At 37.7% G+C, this 18,294-nt stretch overlaps 3 protein-coding genes across 4 annotated transcripts in view; 1 reads left to right on the forward strand and 2 right to left on the reverse strand.

The window, feature by feature from the left end:
* Positions 1-3,355, reverse strand: part of LOC139953124 (general vesicular transport factor p115-like) — a 13,165-nt gene extending 9,810 nt beyond the window's left edge. Inside the window, exons 1-6 of the mRNA XM_071952541.1 lie at positions 3,151-3,355; positions 2,540-2,626; positions 1,994-2,135; positions 1,408-1,529; positions 685-843; positions 230-435 (exon numbers count right to left, since the gene is read on the reverse strand). Coding sequence (XP_071808642.1) covers positions 230-435; positions 685-843; positions 1,408-1,529; positions 1,994-2,135; positions 2,540-2,626; positions 3,151-3,216 — 782 coding nt within the window. The 5' untranslated portion in view covers positions 3,217-3,355. The remainder of the gene's footprint in view (positions 1-229; positions 436-684; positions 844-1,407; positions 1,530-1,993; positions 2,136-2,539; positions 2,627-3,150) is intronic.
* On the forward strand, positions 3,150-12,115 carry LOC139953125 (la-related protein 7-like). Of its 2 annotated transcripts, none has more exons than XM_071952542.1 (11): positions 3,150-3,194; positions 4,885-5,095; positions 5,714-5,814; positions 6,176-6,259; positions 6,785-6,949; positions 7,129-7,682; positions 8,656-8,770; positions 9,760-9,861; positions 10,455-10,617; positions 10,824-10,921; positions 11,060-12,115. In XM_071952542.1, exons 1-11 carry the CDS (start codon positions 3,165-3,167, stop codon positions 11,132-11,134), a joined length of 1,698 nt encoding a protein of 565 aa, XP_071808643.1. In that variant the 5' UTR covers positions 3,150-3,164; the 3' UTR covers positions 11,135-12,115. The 2 variants fall into 2 exon arrangements, with proteins under 2 accessions (XP_071808643.1, XP_071808644.1); XM_071952543.1 differs by lacking the exon at positions 3,150-3,194 and adding an exon at positions 3,821-3,894.
* Positions 11,444-17,802, reverse strand: LOC139953126 (cyclin-dependent kinase 1-like). Its single transcript, XM_071952545.1, has 8 exons — positions 17,669-17,802; positions 16,534-16,651; positions 15,793-15,949; positions 15,363-15,483; positions 15,028-15,198; positions 14,529-14,692; positions 14,018-14,159; positions 11,444-13,574 (listed from the first exon to the last, which is right to left on the reverse strand). Exons 1-8 carry the CDS (start codon positions 17,708-17,710, stop codon positions 13,464-13,466), a joined length of 1,026 nt encoding a protein of 341 aa, XP_071808646.1. The 5' UTR covers positions 17,711-17,802; the 3' UTR covers positions 11,444-13,463.
* Positions 17,803-18,294: the final 492 nt, after the last annotated feature.

Genomic DNA, 18,294 nt, shown 5'->3' on the forward strand with positions numbered 1-18,294 from the left:
TTTATCTTTGGTTTTGATAGCCCTACTCAACAACCTGGGGTGTTCCATATGACTTTATCATCATGTTCTTATGAATTTGATTTAATTAAAAAAATTAGGAGGTACTTTTTTTTCTTTTCTTTTTTTTTGGGGGGGGGGGGTGGTAGAGGTTTAAAAAAAAAAAAGTATTTCCGGTTAAAAATGGAGAAATCACATCCCTGTACTATTAAAAGCTTCAAACATCCCTCACCTTCCCTCCTTGAAGAACGTTTGATTGGAGCTATTCTTCTTGAGAAGATTCAGCAAAAGCGTGAGGCAGTCTTCCACAACGATGCCTCCATCGCTAGCCCCTTCCTCCATGATGATTCGCAGGAGAAGATCAAAGGCGTTCTCAAAGGCCACAATCTTCTGGATGTTGGCGTTCCCCTTGGTCAGACCAGTAAGGAGCAGGAGACCCTACAAATAAACATAAATAACAATAAATAGATTGCAGGGACATTGAATTAGAAAACAGGGTGTTCACTTTATCTAGGGTGTCCAAATTCGAAACAGGGTGGCTCAATTCTTAACAGGGCGTCTGAATTCTAAACAAGATGACAAAGACTTCACAGGTTATGAAAGACACCTCAACACCCTCTTGCACCCCTCTTGCACCCCTCTTGCACCCCTCTTGCACCCCTCTTGTACCCCTGTTGGTACACTCACATCATTACGGATGACCTCACGGCTGTCAGAGAGCAGATCCATCAGTTTGGAGACACCCATGGGACTGACCAAGATGCTCTGCTGGACTTGAGATGACCGGAAGTTAATAAGAGCGGTCATCAGACGGATGGCTGGCCACCGGACTCGGAACTCGTACTCCTGAAATGATGAGAGAGAGAGCGAGAGCACAACATATAATTCCTTTTTTATAATTACAAGTATTGTTGGAATAGAATACCTAATTATTATTTTGCTTATTTTGTAATGCAAAGTTTGTCCCAAACAAGGCTAAGAGCCACTCTTGGTTAGGGGCTACAAGAAGCGCACATTCAACATGAGAAGGTAGCAATTGACATTCCTCTTAAAAAAGTCTAGATTGTAGGATAGAAGCATGCACCAGGCAAGGGATTCTAAAGAGATGCAGTTTGTTGATTAAAGCTATTGGAATGGCTCATTGGTCTACATCTCAGCAAAGCAAGAGTGTATTGGTGAGAACAAGCTCTGGTTTCACGCTCAAACATCCTAATAGGACAACAACACACAGGACCAACGACTTTCTGTCCCATCCAAAGGACACAGCAATAATGGTTTTAAGTGTCTTGCTTGTAAAGGACACAAGTGTCATGCCCGGGACTCGAACCCTCACTCTGCTGATCAGAAACACTAGAGCTTGAGTCCGGTGTTCTTCTCCGCTCAGCCGAATGACACGATTGAGTAACTTACCTCTAGCAGGCTCAGCAAGAGGGACACATTGTCCGTCTTCTTTAGGAAGATATCAATGAACTGCTCACTGAGAACTCGATTCTCTCGCTCCTTCGCCTCCACATCCACTTGCTGAAACTCTTCTGAAACATCAACCAGATCATTAAGAGCAGGGTTAATTGTTTGTGCAAAATTCCCCTGAAAAGGTTTTGAAACTTCAAATACTTTGTAAGGTTTTGAGATTTTCTCAGATTTTTTAATTTTTTAACTCACAGTAAAAGATTCGGAGTTGAACAAAGAAAAACTTACTAGAGTGGGACTCGAACCAACAACCTCCGAGTTTACATCCGAGGCTCTACCAACTGATCTATCAAGCCCTATGTTGACAGTCTCCCTATTTTGTCAATATCTTTGTTTGGGGGTCAGTCAGAAGCCATGGTAAAAGAGTTTGCTTTTTACAGATACTTAGAGATTTATTTAGCAAGTAATAGGGCCTTTAACACTTTTGTACTGCATTTATTACAAAGTCCTGCACCAAGCAAAATCAGGACGATCAAACCTTAGATTTTGAGGTTTTTTTAAGCAAGTACTGGTCTACCGTTCTTACCATCTTCCTCTTCCACGATAGGGGCAATGACATTAAGGAGTGTTTCCACAGCATAACTCGCTATCTCCGAATCGTTACGGTCTGTCTGCAGGACACCGAGCAACACATCCATGCACTGGGTCCCCACCTCGAGGCGAAATTTCTAGGGCAGATAAAAGTATAAACAAAGTTTGCAGAATTGTAAAACACAGTTAAAAACACAATTTTTATTCCAACAGCATTCATTGTTTATTATTGACATATCTTTATTTGATACATTCAGGCTTTGGTTCGGCGGTTTCTTCCCCCAACTTTCACTTTTTGGGTCTTTTGGGAAAATAAGTTACTAATTTCAAGCTGAAAAAATTGCATGTTGTCATCGCAGAAGGTCAATAATTCCTGTCTCCAAGTTATGTCCTTTGGGGAGACTTTTAAAAAGTGCTCTCTCTTTGTTATAAAAGCTCAAAGATTAAGTGGAAATGTGTAAATCTCATGGAAGCTTGCCCCGCCCCTTTTTTAGAATTGAAGCAGTCACTCAGTAGTTGTGGGAGGGACAAGAATGCTTACCTTTGAGAGTGATTTAAGGGCACGCACAGCATCTCGTCTGTCATCAAGTAAAGTTGAAGACTGTACTCGGTCACAAAGCCGAGCAACCTAGAAAAAAAGAAAAAAAGAATCCATACAAAATACAAATTACGTAACAAAACATCTAACTAAAGAGAAAAGTAAATAGTTATTTGCCTTCAAATCTATTATTTTAAAATTGGACAAAAATGTATGTATCCTGCTACCAATTTTTCATATATATAACTTTAATCAACAATTAATGAGATATTCCTTTTTGCTTGCCGTGCCCGTCATGCCCGTGTGGTGGTGGCAAGATAATTAATAATAAAATATGGAAATCTTTCCTTTTTATTTAATTTGTTTTGTAAAGGTATACTTATTGTACGCTGCTATATTCTCTTTGTTGATTTTCATTTGATCTAAAAAACAAAACAATTTAAAGAGGAAATCAAAAAAGTCAAAGTCGAGTTGACTTGTTATTGTTATAATTTACGCCGGTCACATTAAATATTAAAAAAATACGATGCTAATTGCAATACAAAACAAATCGCCAGAAACAGAAAAACACAGGGCGAGAGCAGACGGCCTATCGACAGCCCACCAAAACTTACTGTTTCTGCCCCAGATGGCTGAGCTGAAGCCTCATTCGAGCCCAGTACGGATCTTAACCAACTCATTTCTGACTCCGGTGGTGTTTATTATCTTACTCACAATTAAATAAGATGATTTGAAAGTGATTTTGAGTGATCTATTTTGTACCACATACGGTACTTGCGTGCAAATGATACGTGGCCCAGATTTGGGTGGTTCCCTGTTTCACCTTGTACTCATTCGAATGCAGATGGTGGATTACCATTGAAATACAATCAGATTTAGACTTTCACAAAATTACTAAGTCCTTACATGTTTTGTCTAAACTTTAACAAGTGTTACACTATATTTTAGGTATTTTGTCAGTCATCCGCAAGAATTTAATGATTGTTTTATACTAAAATTGTGTAGATTTTAACTTCAATAGTGATAAAAAGTTAAATAAATTGACAAAGTCCAGATCAATAAATACATCAATTTTCAAAACATTTGTAACGAGTTTAATTTCAGTGGTAAACGAGAAAACATTTCCCCTGAATCAATAAAGGGTTAACGTTTTACATACAATAAAGTCTATACTTACCTAGGACAAAATATATTTGATGGGATTAAACAAACGGCTGTTTCATGACAATTACCATTTCGTGGACGTTATGCATGCAGGTTACATGAAAAAGTCAAGTGTTTTACTTTCAGCAGCACATGTTGCATGTGGTTTTTAATTCTCAAGTTCTCGTGGTGTTTGATTTTGTTAGCTGGATTTGGTAAGAAAATGTACAGTGTTTATAAAGGTTTACTTTTTTCAATGTTTAGACTTGTTCATAGCTTGCACTAGTCAGCAAAGATAAACTAATAATGGTATACTTTATAACGAGCTATACTTATTAATTAAATATTAGTATTACATTTACAGTGCCAATGAAAAGAGACACGTGAAAATACGCACCGCTGGGCCATGCATGGGATGGAAGAGCTGAGTGCTGCTGCAGCACAGTGCAGAATGCTTTTATTTAATAAGGAAAAGTTTCCGTATGGCGCCACCACTTTTTCATTCGAAATAAAATAATATAGTATCTAATTTACCTGATTGATATATCCCTTTTTGTAAAAATGAGTGAAAAAGTGGTGGCGCCATACGGAAAGTTATCCTTTAATAATATTAATGGGGGAGTGTCTGGGGGGGGGGGTGGCTAGAACTATCGTGACTGTAGTTAATAATATGAGGTTTGTTCTGCTATCATCTCCGGCAGCAGAACGAGGAACAGGGGCCGATTTCACAAAGCAATAAAATTCATCGCAAGACAATTTTTCAGTATCACCATAGTAATTTGTATTGTGACATCACCATTTTCATAAATCATAGCAACTACGATTGATTTGCAGTTACGATCAATCTTGGATCTTTGTGAAATCGGCCCCAGTTTCCATGTTCTGGCAACATTGTTTCTTTTGTTAGTTATGAATATGAGTATCAAGATGTTGATTGCGTATCTAGTTTATTTATCAAATAAATATCATGCTCAAAAATGATTGATTGATTGATTGATTGATGGTCTGACTTTGCTATGTAAATGCTACATACATGTAGTCATGGTAGTAAGGTGAGAAATCGCTAGGCCCTCTACATTACCAAATTAGGCAATCGTTAAAACTACTCCAGTCCGTCCAACCACAACCAGTCAACACAAATGTGAAAATAAAATGCTTCTTATATCATGCTTAAATACTAAACTTGATTTTGTATTTTTAAAAAGGTCTGGACAACTGTGACTACTGAAGGCGTTACCATGGACGCGAAAACGAAAAGTGCGGAGGGTGTGAGCAACGAAGAGAAGAAGCAGAAGAGAAAGCGTCTGAAGAAAGTTCTGAGCGACATCCAGAAGCAGCTCGAGTTCTACTTCGGCGATTCAAATCTTCGCAAAGATCGTTTCATAAAACAGGAGATGGAAAAAGCTGATGACGGATGTAAGAAAAACAAAAATGAGAACACTTAACATTCACAAATAACTTTTGGGGTTGGGGTAAATAATGAATAATGAGTTACATTACACACGACTACGCCTCATACTTTTTATAGGCCAACTTTATAATTATGCATCTTGTTCATTGTGCAATACTATGGAAATAAATGTGCAGGGATGAGATTGTTCAGACTTTTGTCTGAATTCAGACTAAAAGAAAATCACACAATATTTTTTTCCACAAATAAAGAAATCCTGCTCATTTGTCTACTTCTCTAGTGCGTTGGATACCGTTTTCAAAAGCTCCTTGGAGTCTGTAACCCCAGGGGTTGCCAAACAGTAAAAATGGCATCATCTCAACATACCTTTTTGAGTTTGTATCCAAGTTTCAGACTTTTTCGTTAGTAATGACACTCACCCCTGATGTTGATTTGAATCCAACAATGCAAGCGCCAAAAGGATGGTGATTAAGAAATGGGCAGAAATGTGGGATGTAACATCGTACTACAATCTCATCTGTATCCAATCTCTTGATTGCTGTGTGCCAAAAACATGAAAAACTAGCTCGGTTGAGGACTGTTCACGACAAAATAATTAACAAGTATTGTTTTTGTTCCCCCAGGTATTGACATTTCTGTCATCGCCAACTTCAACCGTATGCAATCGCTGACAAAAGATCCATCACTCGTCGTCAGAGCAATGGAAAACTGCGATCTTTTAGAGGTATTGTAAACCGTAATCTGTAATCCAGTTTGCAATACACGCACAACTCAATCACAGCCGTCTTGTAAGCTGGTGTTCAAGTTTCTGTGCATGTTTGGCGGTAGTCATGGCAACACGTTGGTGAACGGCTGTTACACAACAGCTTTCTAACGCTCTGATTGTTTTACAGAAACCTGACCGTCTTTATTTTCTTGAATTTATATTTTACTTATTTAACTTCTAGGTTCATTGGAAACTTTCTTGTAAAAAACATGTGAGAGCATTTTTAAGAATAGATTATGAATTATTATACATGTATATACTTTTTTTCTTCTTATTGTGACATTTAAAATAAAATTATTTATCTTTTCACGATGTTTAGGTCAGTGAGGATAAGAAACGGGTGAAGAGAAAGAATCCACCGAAGAAACCAAAATACGATGAGAATGATTTAACTGTATACGTGGTAAGGAACCTAGAATATCTCAGGGCATTGCAACATGATTAAAGGCAGTGGACACTATTGGTAATTCCTCAAAATAATTATTAACATAAAACCTTACTTGGTAATGAGTAATGGGGAGAGGTTGATAGTATAAAACATTGTGAGAAACGGCTCCCTTTGAAGAGACATAGGTTTCGAGAAAGAAGTAATTTTCCACGATTTTGATTTTGAGAACTCAAGTTTAGAATTTGAGGTCTCAAAATCAAGAATCTGAAAGCACACAATTTTTGTGTGACAAGGGTGTTTTTTCTTATAATTGAGCGAAAATTTTCACAGGTTGGTTATTTTATGCATATGTTGAGATACACCAAGTGAGAAGACCGGTCTTTGACAATTACCAATAGTGTCCTGTGTCTTTAAAGCCTACACCATGTGTACATGTAGGTAGGTTAAGTCGGCCTTACTCGATGAAGTATATATTTTTTTCCAAGGACCAAAGATCATGCCTGATGATTGAACATGTTTTCCTCTTTTTCTACCCAAAAGGAAAACTTGCCTCATAATGTGGACTTGGAGATGTTGAGGAAGATGTTCAGCCCGTGTGGAAACATCGCTTATATCAGTATACCCAAGTACAGGTACACCAGAGACACTAAGGGCTTTGCTTTTGTAGAGTTCACGACCCCTGATGAAGCTGCGAATGCCTGCAAGGTAAGAAGGTTTTATCAAATTTTCTATTTGGCAGTCATTTTTTATTTATTTGTTATTTATGTAGCCCTGTATTGGTGTTTTTGTTTTGTTTTCTCTCAACAATCCTACAAGTAACACACCTTTAAATTTATTAAATTCGGTTAATAATTGCCACTTTGGCATTTTTTCTTTCACTATAGCTTCTAGACAATCCTACAACTGAGAAACCTTTGGACGGCAGATTCCCGCTGACAAGGAAAGGACGGTTGATCCTCACAGAGGTTACCAGCAAGCCGACACTGTTGAAGAGAAAGAGGGAGACGAGCGACGGGACACAAGACGTCGAGGAAGGAGCACAGCTTGAGAAGAAGTCAAAGAGGAAGTCGACAGCATCTCGTGAAGTAGAAACAAAGACGCCTAACAAGAAAGACGCGCAGACACCGAAAGAGCAAAAGAGCGCCAAAAAGCGGAAACAGTCCGGGGAAGACGACAGATTGGACTTTGAGGCAAAAAGTGCACAAAAGGACAAAGCAAACAAGAGGAGACGAGATGAATCCATCAGCAGCGTCGACAGCGTGAAGGAGAAGAGTCGCAAGGAGGCGGGGATTGCCGGCGGGGAAGCAAAGAGGACGAGGACTGACTCGGAGGCATCGGGAGGTGAGGACGGTGATAAGAAGAAGAAGAGAAGCCGTGGCCGGAAGCATAAGAGAGATGAGTTGGAAGCACCCGTGCCGCAGATTAGGGTCATTCCAAAGTAAGTTTTTTTATTTCAGACGTGGGAAATGTCAGGTTTTGTATCAACATGTCTTTGTGTGCATGTTATTGTTGTAGGTTGGGTGGTTAAAAGTGCTGTGAGACACTTAACCATACTTTGCTTCATGCTTTGAATGCGATGTAAAGTCGTAGGTAAAAAAAAACATTAGAAGGAGCTACTTAAAAGTTCGCATGATTCAGAACATAGCAGCTCTGCTCATCCTAAATGGTGTTTGAAGACGAGCAGAGTATACTGCTCGAAACGTCGAGACCAAACCGGCTCCTTTCAGAGCCACCACTCCTTCAAAAGAGTTTTTTACCCATGGTTGTACCCTCATTTACTATTTATATTTATATTTATAGTTGCTCTTATTCTGCTGATACTGTTGGTGCAAATAGAGAGCGCTTTGATAATGCCCGGGTGTTTTTAAGTGCTCTAAAGAATACAGTATTGTCATTTTTTAACTGTATTTGTAACATTGTAAAATGAATATGCTGTTAGAATTGTGTGTTTTTTTAACAGTATTTTTTATATTGTGTTTTCTATTGTAAGTCTCATCTTTTCTTTTTCAACAGGTTGTTTTACATTGTAACTGTTTGTCAGTTTTCTGTATTATCTAGTTTCATTAATTATTTTGCTATATTTTGTGTAATACTTTGCTTTGTTTGAACTTGTCTTGTCCAGACTTTTATTTTTTTCATTTCCAGCGCCTTCAGGTGGAACCGTTCTGCTTTTGTTTATCGCTTTATAAATTGTTCTTTATTATTATTAATTATTATTATTATTACTTTTTATTATATTTTTATGTATTTTAAGCATGAGAGCTAATAGGCAATTTCTATTATAAACATATTGTAGGCCTACTTGTGTATAACCAAAATAAGTCAAATTTAAATCTAGTCTCGCCGAGCCAGCTCGACAGTACAGTGCACTGAAAGTGATACGGTAATATTTATCTTGCAATCTTTTTTAGGAAGAATTGGTTAGAACTGAAGAAAGAGTACCTTGCGATGCAGAAGACAAGCAGAAAGGATATGAAGAAGGTCTTGCAAGAGAAGGGTCAGAATGGCCACAAGCAGAAAAAGGCGGTAAGAAGTTTTTTTTGTTTAAAGACTCTGGACACTTTAGTAATTGTCGAAGACCAGTCTTCTCACTTGGTGCATCTCAACATATGCATAAAATAACAAACCTGTGAAAATTGTTGCTCAATCGATCGTTAAAATTGTGTGCTTTCAGATGCTTGATTTCGAGACGTCAAATTCTAAATCTGAGGTCTCGAAATCAAAATCGTGGAAAATTACTTCTTTCTCGAAAACTCCGTTTTTACCAGTTACTAAGTGATGTTTTATGCTAATAATTATTTTGAGTAATAACCAATAGTGTCCACTGCCTTTAATTAAATCTGACGCCCGCTCCTCATCCCTTTCTGATAAACCACCTAACTCACTCCAGGGTGATTTCTAAACGGGCATGTATGCTTTGTTTTTGAAAGGGCAAGGGCACCAAGGCATTTTCTCCTTGGTTAAGGGCACCCTATGAGGAGAGTGTAAAATGTCTACTGGATTGTTTCAAGGGCATTGCATGGAGGCAATCGCCTTTGTTGCTTCCGTGAAGTTTCAGTCCTGCTTTAATCAACCCCTATGTTAGTAGCCTCTAAAAAAAACAATGTAAAACAGCGTTGGTTTCCATCTTACCGCGTCTTTCCCTGGGGATGCAGTTTGGCAGTCAAAACCGATAAATGTTTCGATTGAATTGCCAATTGGTTATATCACTGGCCGAGGTCATTGGTTATGATTGTCAAAACGCACCTCTGTTCTGCATCTTCAAATCGGATGTTGTTAATAGCTTTCCCTCATCATTTTCATCCAGTTATTCCTCTTATTTCTTTAGGTGTTACAGTTTCTCAACATTTGAGAAAATCTGGTGATATTTTAAGAAGGCAGTTGAGACGTTCAATTTAACCAATAATTTAAAAATGTTGGTTTCTTAATTCTGTAACAATTTTGTAATATTTGTATTAACAGATGCTGCTTTGAGGTACTAGGGTTATACTAAAATACTTGGTTGTTATTTACAGGCAGCTGTCAACCAAACGAAATCTACAGAACCAGAGTTTGTTCCCGGTGTAGTCCTGAAAATCGACAGCAACAAACCATTTGCATCCCGCAAGAATGTCAGAGTATGTACACACGCTCCTTTTCTTTCACATCAATATGGAAGTAAATGTATTAAATTAAACTGAAAGGTTAGGTTAACATGAATTAAAAGATTCGTTTTTACAAATCCCATATTATGTATGATGTTACTTACTAATAACTGAGTAGTTACGCTTCACTCCTAAGCTAGGAGCTTCGTCAGACTGGTGACCATGTACAATACCGAACTGCCTTTTATACCCTTTCTTGGTGGACATAGAGGGCGTTGTAGGCATGGTTTGTACTTCGCTCGTCCCCAGCGCCTTGCTCTAACCAAAGGCGCTGGGATGGGCAAACGTATCATGCACGCACATTGGTTTAATAATGCGCAGTCCCATCATGCATCACACTTACCCTGCACCATATTTCTATGCACTGCATACATGACGTACTTCCTGGTCAAGAATCTGTGCAAGCGATTAGCCCATCCCAGCGGTCCTGGATAGACTGGCCGCTGGGGCCGAGCGAAGGTTTGGACTAATTGGTCGTAAATGTTCTAGAGCTTGTAAGCCCTGCGTCTTTGTTGAGAGTGTTCTCCCCCTACGTCTGATCCAAATGGCCTTCCTTATTTTCACAGGAGCAGATACAGGAGATGTCTCCAGTGGCTTATGTTGACCTCAAGGACGGGGACAAGGGTGGCTTTGTCCGGTTGGAATCAGCCGAGGGTGCTAAGGCTGTTCTTGAGCAAGCGAGCAAGCTCAAAAACGAGGACGTCCAATTTCAAGTGGCCCTTTTGTCAGGTGTGTTTCTGTGTGTTTGTTTGTTTGTTTATTTATTTCCATGCATTCATTCATGCACGTTTTTTTTAAATCAAAACTAATCAATACATGGTAATAAAAGCACAATACAAAAAAAAAGTAAATTTTGTGAAAGTTGTTCAAAGGAATTTTGTGAAAGTCTAGTGTATTCCAAGATTATTTGGATTATTTTGAACATTTTTTAACAGGCGAGGACGAGGACAGCTACTGGAAGAAACTGAAATTAGACCGGATGTCCAAGCTCAACCAGGCAAGAAGGAAGAAGAAGAAGCGTGGAGTTGACAGAGTATGTAAATGTTTATTATTCTACAAACGTTTAGTCCCAACATTCTTTATCTTCAAATTAGAACTACATAACACTTGTCATTTCACACATACGTATCTCATTTAACATTTGTTTATCTCTGTTTTTTTCCTTTTTTAGATACTGGATAAGACAGAGAAGGCCTCTGGCTTGACAAAGTCAAAGAAGAGTAAGGGTCACAAACAATTTGAATAGATTGATTTGTTGACGGCTGCAGAAATGTTGTAGTAACATCGGTTCAAATGTTCCAATATTTTCTTGACTTCTTCTACAGCCCGACTGTAGCTGTGATATTATTTGTTTTTGTCTAGACGGCAGTTGATTCTTTGAGATTAACAATTTTATGCTTTTAACTTTTACCAATTCATATTTGACTGCCAGCCCTGAACTTTTTCCTCTTTTTCGGAAAGGGGCAATGTGGTGTGAAAATCCGAGCTCCTTGTGCCCCTTCATCACAGCACGTTGATACCCTGACAAATTGTCCGTGCCCAGCCATGGTTTTAATTTTAATTTTTTTTTTAGCTTCTTGAGTTATTGCATTTTTAAAATAATGTTGCCACAATGAAAGCCCGACTTGACAAAGGAAAAGCATTAAAGAGTCTCACAAATAAGGGATAAATAAATACGTATGATGTGAATTGTTTAATGCATTGACCAATCAACAGTATACATGTACATACGTCCTGATTTCTTGACATATAAAATTCATACAAAATTCTTTAATATTGGGTTATACTATTATGTTATTGTTTGAGTGTCCCATACCCTTCCCACATGTGTTCCTTTTACATGTAAAGGCAGTTGCTATGATTGGGATCAAATCATTGAAGACCATGACTTATGAAATTCCAACTGTCCCTATGTAATAAAAACCTTTTTTTATTGTACAGTAAATATACATTGTACATGTAGTCAGCTCTCTTTATAAAGAAGAATTTTTTGTTCATACATTTACATTCTGAAGTCGTGAATATCAGATCTGCTTTGCATTTCTTTGTTTTGCTGTCCTCTTATAATAACAAATTCCAAAAGAGGTAATTTTGTCATAAAACTCCCCCCCCCCCAACAGGAACAATGGGCACAGACAAATCAAAGTCCATATTGTGCCATTTTCCATTGTTCTGAATTATTGTTGTTTCTATCAGTATCAACCATGTTTTTATTCTTTTTGATCATTTTTACTGTTTTAAATTCGTAAGGATTGTTATACCTATTTTTATTAATTTTGTCTTCATGCAAGTATTGTATAATAAATAAAGTCAATTAGTCACACCAGATCATACATTTTTCGTTTTTTTATTTCTTGATGTAGTTCTGTACATTGGCCCTATATATTACAGGTTGAGTGTAGTAGTGTTGAACTATACATATTACATATATAATTGGTAGGATCTAATAAGTCGTTACTAAAGATATACTTAATTGTTGTGTTGGAGAGCAACAAGATCCTTGTCCGTATATTATGATTTATGTAGGTAACTACTTAACTCTGAAACCAGAACCATGAAATTGAATTTTCTCCAGAGGAATTGTATACCTAAATATTAAACTACAAAACACATTTAACTTGACACTAGTTGGGACGTTTGAAAAACTCCACGATTTCAAATTCAAAGCAGCAATTTTTAATATCATGGTAAATTATATGAATATCTATAAGCCTACTCTTACTGAATTAATTTGGAGTCACAATAATAGTTTGCAAATTTAAACTGAACTCATTATTGAAAAACAATATGGCTTTAACAGAGACTGCAACACAGTGCTTTCGGTATGTGTGTGTGTGTATGTTATGACATTAGGTACTCTTACATGAGCGATAAAATAGTGAAATAATCTGAGAAGGATCTAAACTGTATCAAGTAGTGCATCTTGGGGGTGTAACCCTAGTCTTTTGCTACCTATGATAATGAATTATACTTTAAACTACCAGACATAATATGGTTCCAGCAAAATAGTGATAGTTTCATTGATTTTTTAACACAATTCTCTACAAATGTATCAATTGTTTTAAGCAAGTTCAGAAATAAAAGCACACTGTCTTGATGCATAGTGCTCCTGAGTAACCCCATTTTAGAAAAGAAAAAGCAAAATAGTCACTGCGCCTTCGACGCCAATTTTCAATCAGAGGCTTCTTTGCATTCCCTCTAACCCCTCTTTTATGCATCTTTTTTTTGGAAAATCAACAAAAACTATTCATACAAAAACTACACACGCAACAATATTTCACTTAAAATTTTGCTAATGATTTCTGTAACGAATACAAATAAACAAGAGGATATGTACAAAATCATATACAGTCCGTTATGTACAACGCTTCATGACTTCGATCCAATCTCACATGAGCTGCTAAGCATAAGAAAGTATCTGTTTAGCTGAATTAGCATGGTACAAGTTGCAGACATACATGGTATTTTTACTTGTAAAACTCATTTCAACTTTGGAAGTTTTTCTGTGCTTAGCATATTATTAGTGAACTCTTGTGAAGTTAGCTCTATTGTGATTGCATTGGGATGGGACAGCTTCACTGACCAAGTCTTGCCGGCATTACGGTGCTGTCGTAATCTCGGAGGTACGGATGAGTAAGCGCTGCCTTGCAGGAGATTCTCTTTGATGGGTCGTAGATCAGCATTTTCTGTTTTGCAAAGAAACAAAAATATTTATATATAAAAAAAAGAATCATGGAAGGGCACCAGGGCCCAATTGCCTAATGCTGTTTAGCCAAAGAAAAAAGCCACAAAAAGCAAACTTAACGTACTTTTTGCTGGTAGCCTCTATCTGCTATGCGATGCTATTCTGTGCTTAGTAAGTTTTTGTGCTGACAGGGTTTGTGAAATTAGCCCGTTTATTTGAAGAATCTTGTCAACATCTCGCATTGTTTCTGAAGTGTTTGTGTTCAACAAAATTTTAAAAAATGGCCCGGGTTAATTTTTCAATGTTAAAAGCAGAGCATTATGAAAGCACCATAGTATTCAGGTGACATCTTAGTCTGGTCTAAAGAAATTTTAACAACTGTTTGTGGCTTAGCCAATTGAATTACAATTTTTTTTTGTTTAAGGGCTCTCAGCCCCCACTGACCTGCAGGAGATCCAGACCCTGTGGGTCAAGCGTCTTGACCGACTTGGCAAGATTATTTGTGCTCCAGTTGGGGAAGGTCGGTTTGTAGTCGGGGAGCTCCGTGACCCCAGGCCATGTCTTATCAGTCGGAGTTCCTAGAGTTCTGTAGTCATTAAAGAAATTAAAAGATTTTTAAAAGTCAAGTTAAAATTAAATAACGATCCACTGTAAACTCAAATAGTAGTACCGGCCGATTTTCTACCTTCCGCCTAGGTACAAGTTAAAAGGCAGGTCAGTTCTTTTCAGTTCCGAACTGAACAGTCTGAAGTTCAGAACAGAGATGTCTCCCTAAATCCGAAAATCTACTTCATTGTAGAAAAATATGTAGCAAGACAGTTCTTTAAACAAAATCTACCTGGCAAGTAGACAAACACTTGGTGTTACCCCAAACCAAATATTATATATTTGTTCACTAAAAACAAACACCCACATTCAGAAAGAAAACACTTCTAGAAATCTGCCGTCAACTGACCTGAATATTCTAAAGAGTTGATCAATCTCCGAGTCTCCGTGGAACAATGGTCTCTTTGTGACCATCTCGGCAAAGATGCAACCTATGCTCCAGACGTCGACAGGTGTAGAGTACCGCGGGCAACCCAATAGCACCTCGGGGGCCCTGTACCATAGGGTCACCACCTGAGTGTCAAAAGAATAGATTTAATAGATTCAAATCATTACAAAAGTTATAAGTGTTAAAATTGTAAAAATTAAAAATAAAGATCGCGCGACCGCACAGTTTTCAGAATGAGACAGAGGACTCCCGAGGGTGCTATCGTGTCGGTGACGCTTTTTTGTTGTTGCTTTTTTTTCTTAAAAAATGAACCAACATAAAATGTGTCCTTATGCTCAATGAAATGGAGAATAAAAGGGTTATAGTTACTTTGCAATCCAAACGAATGCATTTTTGTTGTTTTTTGAAAGCTTTTAAAACAAACTATTTGGCCAAAAGGAAAGAACAAAACTGAAATTACCTCGTGCGTGTATACTCTGACAGGGATGCCAAACGCCCTCGCTAGCCCAAAGTCTGCCAGCTTAATGATACCTTTCTCGTTGATGAGAAGATTCTGTGGTTTGAGATCTCTGTGTAGGACCCGACGGCAATGGCAGAACAGGATGCCCTGTACTATCTGGTGGAGGTAGCTCTGTAGAAACAAAAGTCAACAATTTATTTACTCCCTGAAAGTTTGTATTGCAATTTTTACAAATATTTTGTACACTCTTTCCTAGATTGGGTCTATAGAAAACAATAGACCCTCCTGTGAGATTATTTTAGGACATGTTTGTAAGTGTGAGATCTGACGCTTACCTTGACAAGAGCGGGGTCCATGACGGTGCCTCGTAGCGTCTCCATGTATTTCTTCAGGTCCATTTTAAGGAATTCAAAGACCAAGTACAACCTGCTCTCTTGCATCAAGACGTTGCTCAAGCTGCAACAAGGACATTAAGAAAATATTAATTTTGGTTTTTACCCGTACACCGATGTGTGTTAGCACTGTATACTCAGTTCTTTCCTGAGCCCTGTGAACAAAATATCACAGGCATATTTACTCGTGTGGGATTCGAACCCACGACCCTTGCAAATTCTAGAGCAGTGTCTTACCAACTAGACTACCGAGGTTGCCATCATTGCTGAAGTGGCAGTCTGGGGGCAGCACAGTGTATTTTGCTCAGAGTGCTGGGAAAAAGTTCAAGTAAGGGTTATTTCGGTTATTTTGAATGTGGTTGAGTAAACTCACTTGACAATGTTTGGGTGTTGTAGCTCCTTGAGGAGGGAGATCTCTCTGATGGCAGTGCTTGGAACTCCTTCCTCCTCACTTTCAAGACGAATCTTCTTTAGCGCCACTATGGTGCCGTCCTTCTTGCAGCGTCCCTTGTAAACCACACCGTACGTGCCTGCAAACAATAACCGATTTTGGATTACATTTTGATAACATACGCTTCGGATTGGACTTTTGACTTTAAAAAGCATTGCAGGGAATGATTTTATCCAGCATTTTTGCTTAGCAAAACATTTTGACTGAAAAGAAAATTGTGCACACTGAATGGTAATATTGAGTCACAAATATTGATTTTTTAATAGCAAACAAAACATTTTGCTCTGCTACACAAGGGAAATTGTTTACTGCATTTGGTATTATGTATGAAACTTATTATGGATGAAAATATATTTTGAAAGTAGTAGGCCTACTAGAAGTAAAGTTGTGAAACTTTGAATCTGTTTCCAAAGTATTTGTTGTTTTTTTTTTTTTTAGATTAACTGCTTCAGTAATCAGCTTTCTGCTATTTTTTAAAGAGCAATGTTATGAAATTAACTATGGATGGAAATCATTTAAAAAGTAGTTATTTATTGATTCACAAAAAAAAAAGGGAAACTTTGAGTTTCCTTGGTTCCTAATATTTTTTGTATTTTGTATTTTAGATTGCCTGCTTCAGTAATCATCTTTAGATTTTTGTTCTTATTGTCACTTTTTATTTACCTTCTCCGATTTTCTCGATCTTCGCATAGTCCTCCATCGTGGGTTGTTTGTCCATTTTGATTTGTTTGTTTATAATACAACTATTTACAAAAACGACGACTGTAAACACAGTTTGTACCTGAAACGAGAACAGTTTAAGAAAATATTTATACATGACATTTATTTTAGAGTACAATTCAAATTTCTTTTTAAATAAAACAATTAGTCATTGCGATGAAGCTTACGGCTAATTAAGTTTGACAAACTGTTTTAATTTAGTTTTAAAGCATTCTTTGTACAGTTGTACCTGGGACTTTTGGGAGTTATTATTTTCCTGAAAAATTGGTTCTTTGACAATTTTAGGCAATAGGCCCTACGCACTCCACAAACATGACAAAACAGGCAAATTTACAAAAGAGCAGTTTGCAGGGATTGAACATGTTGAACCAATGTCCTGAGCTGAGACCTGCTCTTTGTTGTAAAATTTGTCTTTGTTTATAAATTCAAGTTCAAGTCAAATTCATTCAACCAACAACCACGGCACAACCGCACAATAATTCATTTTAAAATCTACCCATCCCAGCCCAGTCTGTTACACAAATGTAGTTTTAATATAGTTTACTTCCCCTTTAAACAATAGAATTAGAATACAAAACAAATAAAGGAATTTTTCGCAATTTTATTTAAATTTAACTTTTTAAAGTTTAAATTTAAAAAGTAGGCCTAACCTAAAACTTTATTAAAAGAAGAGTCAGTCCCTAGCGTCCATCAAAAAGTTCAACTATGGTCATTAATCGTATGTACAATGCCTAGCTGTCTTGCTCTACACATGTTACAATACAAACATGCACAATACTCCAACAACATTTCAACTTTTTTGAAGGATAACCAATTATAACGAATGAGAACAATGGACAGTGAACACTGCTGGCTGGCTGAGCTGAGGTCGTCATCGAAGACGAAGAGTGACAAAATACAACACAAAAAAATCTCTCTTTTTAGCGAGTAAATCTAACACTTTAACAAAACATCCTGCCACAGTAATGTACATTAATATACTGATCGTTTCATTCATCAAGCATTAACAAACAAAATCGACTGTAAATGTCGTCAAAATGCTTTTAAAAAATACAAAAACGGACAGCTAAAAACTCACCGTGCGACCATTTAAACTTCCAGCTCGTAGAATGTCATTCATGCAATCCGCCAAGTTCGAAGTAGCGAATCAGAAGGCGTCGGGGAATATTTGTCGACCAATCACGTTAAAGCAACGTCGTGTCCGCAAGGCGGTCTTGAAGAGGGCGCCCTCTCGTGGACGGGATTGTATGGACTGTCGCCCCCCCCCCCCTAACCCTAACTCTAACCCTAACCCTAACCCTACCCCCCCCCCCCCCCCCATGTGCAACAGTATGAAAACACTAACTTCAATGTTTTCATCAATATTATCCATTTTAACTAATTGCCGTTTTTGGCCCGTTGATTTATTCCATCATCGTCCTAATAATATAATGATCACGTAGACTGCTAGACAAAAAGTAAGTTTACATATAACTTTATCAACTTTTTGCTGCAGCAGCCCCGTAGGCTAGGCCTCCCTTTTTCGGTTAGCAAGAAAATTTTTCCCACCCCCTCCCCCCAAGCAGTTTTCTGCTATGAAATTGGGCCATAATGAATTTTAATTTGTTTTTCTCTAATGAGCAGTATCGGAAATTGCCGACAAAAAGGTCAGAACTACAATCAAAAGTTCGGTAAACTGTGGCATGCGACTTTATTATAGTGATT

The sequence above is a fragment of the Asterias amurensis genome, chromosome 21, assembly GCF_032118995.1.
Source record: "Asterias amurensis chromosome 21, ASM3211899v1".
NCBI classification, from domain to species: Eukaryota; Metazoa; Echinodermata; class Asteroidea; order Forcipulatida; family Asteriidae; genus Asterias; species Asterias amurensis.

Excerpts from the sequence above, each read along its gene's own strand:
- LOC139953125 (XM_071952542.1), top strand. The coding sequence starts at position 3,165 with ATGGCTGAGCTGAAGCCTCATTCGAGCCCA. Across the intron at positions 9,862-10,454 it reads CATCCCGCAAGAATGTCAGA|GAGCAGATACAGGAGATGTC; the intron begins GTATGTACACAC and ends TTATTTTCACAG. Across the intron at positions 10,922-11,059 it reads AGAAGCGTGGAGTTGACAGA|ATACTGGATAAGACAGAGAA; the intron begins GTATGTAAATGT and ends TTCCTTTTTTAG.
- LOC139953126 (XM_071952545.1), bottom strand. The coding sequence starts at position 17,710 with ATGAATGACATTCTACGAGCTGGAAGTTTAAATGGTCGCACG. Across the intron at positions 15,484-15,792 it reads CAACACCCAAACATTGTCAA|CTTGAGCAACGTCTTGATGC; the intron begins GTGAGTTTACTC and ends TCCTTGTTGCAG. Across the intron at positions 14,160-14,528 it reads CAACTCTTTAGAATATTCAG|AACTCTAGGAACTCCGACTG; the intron begins GTCAGTTGACGG and ends TAATGACTACAG.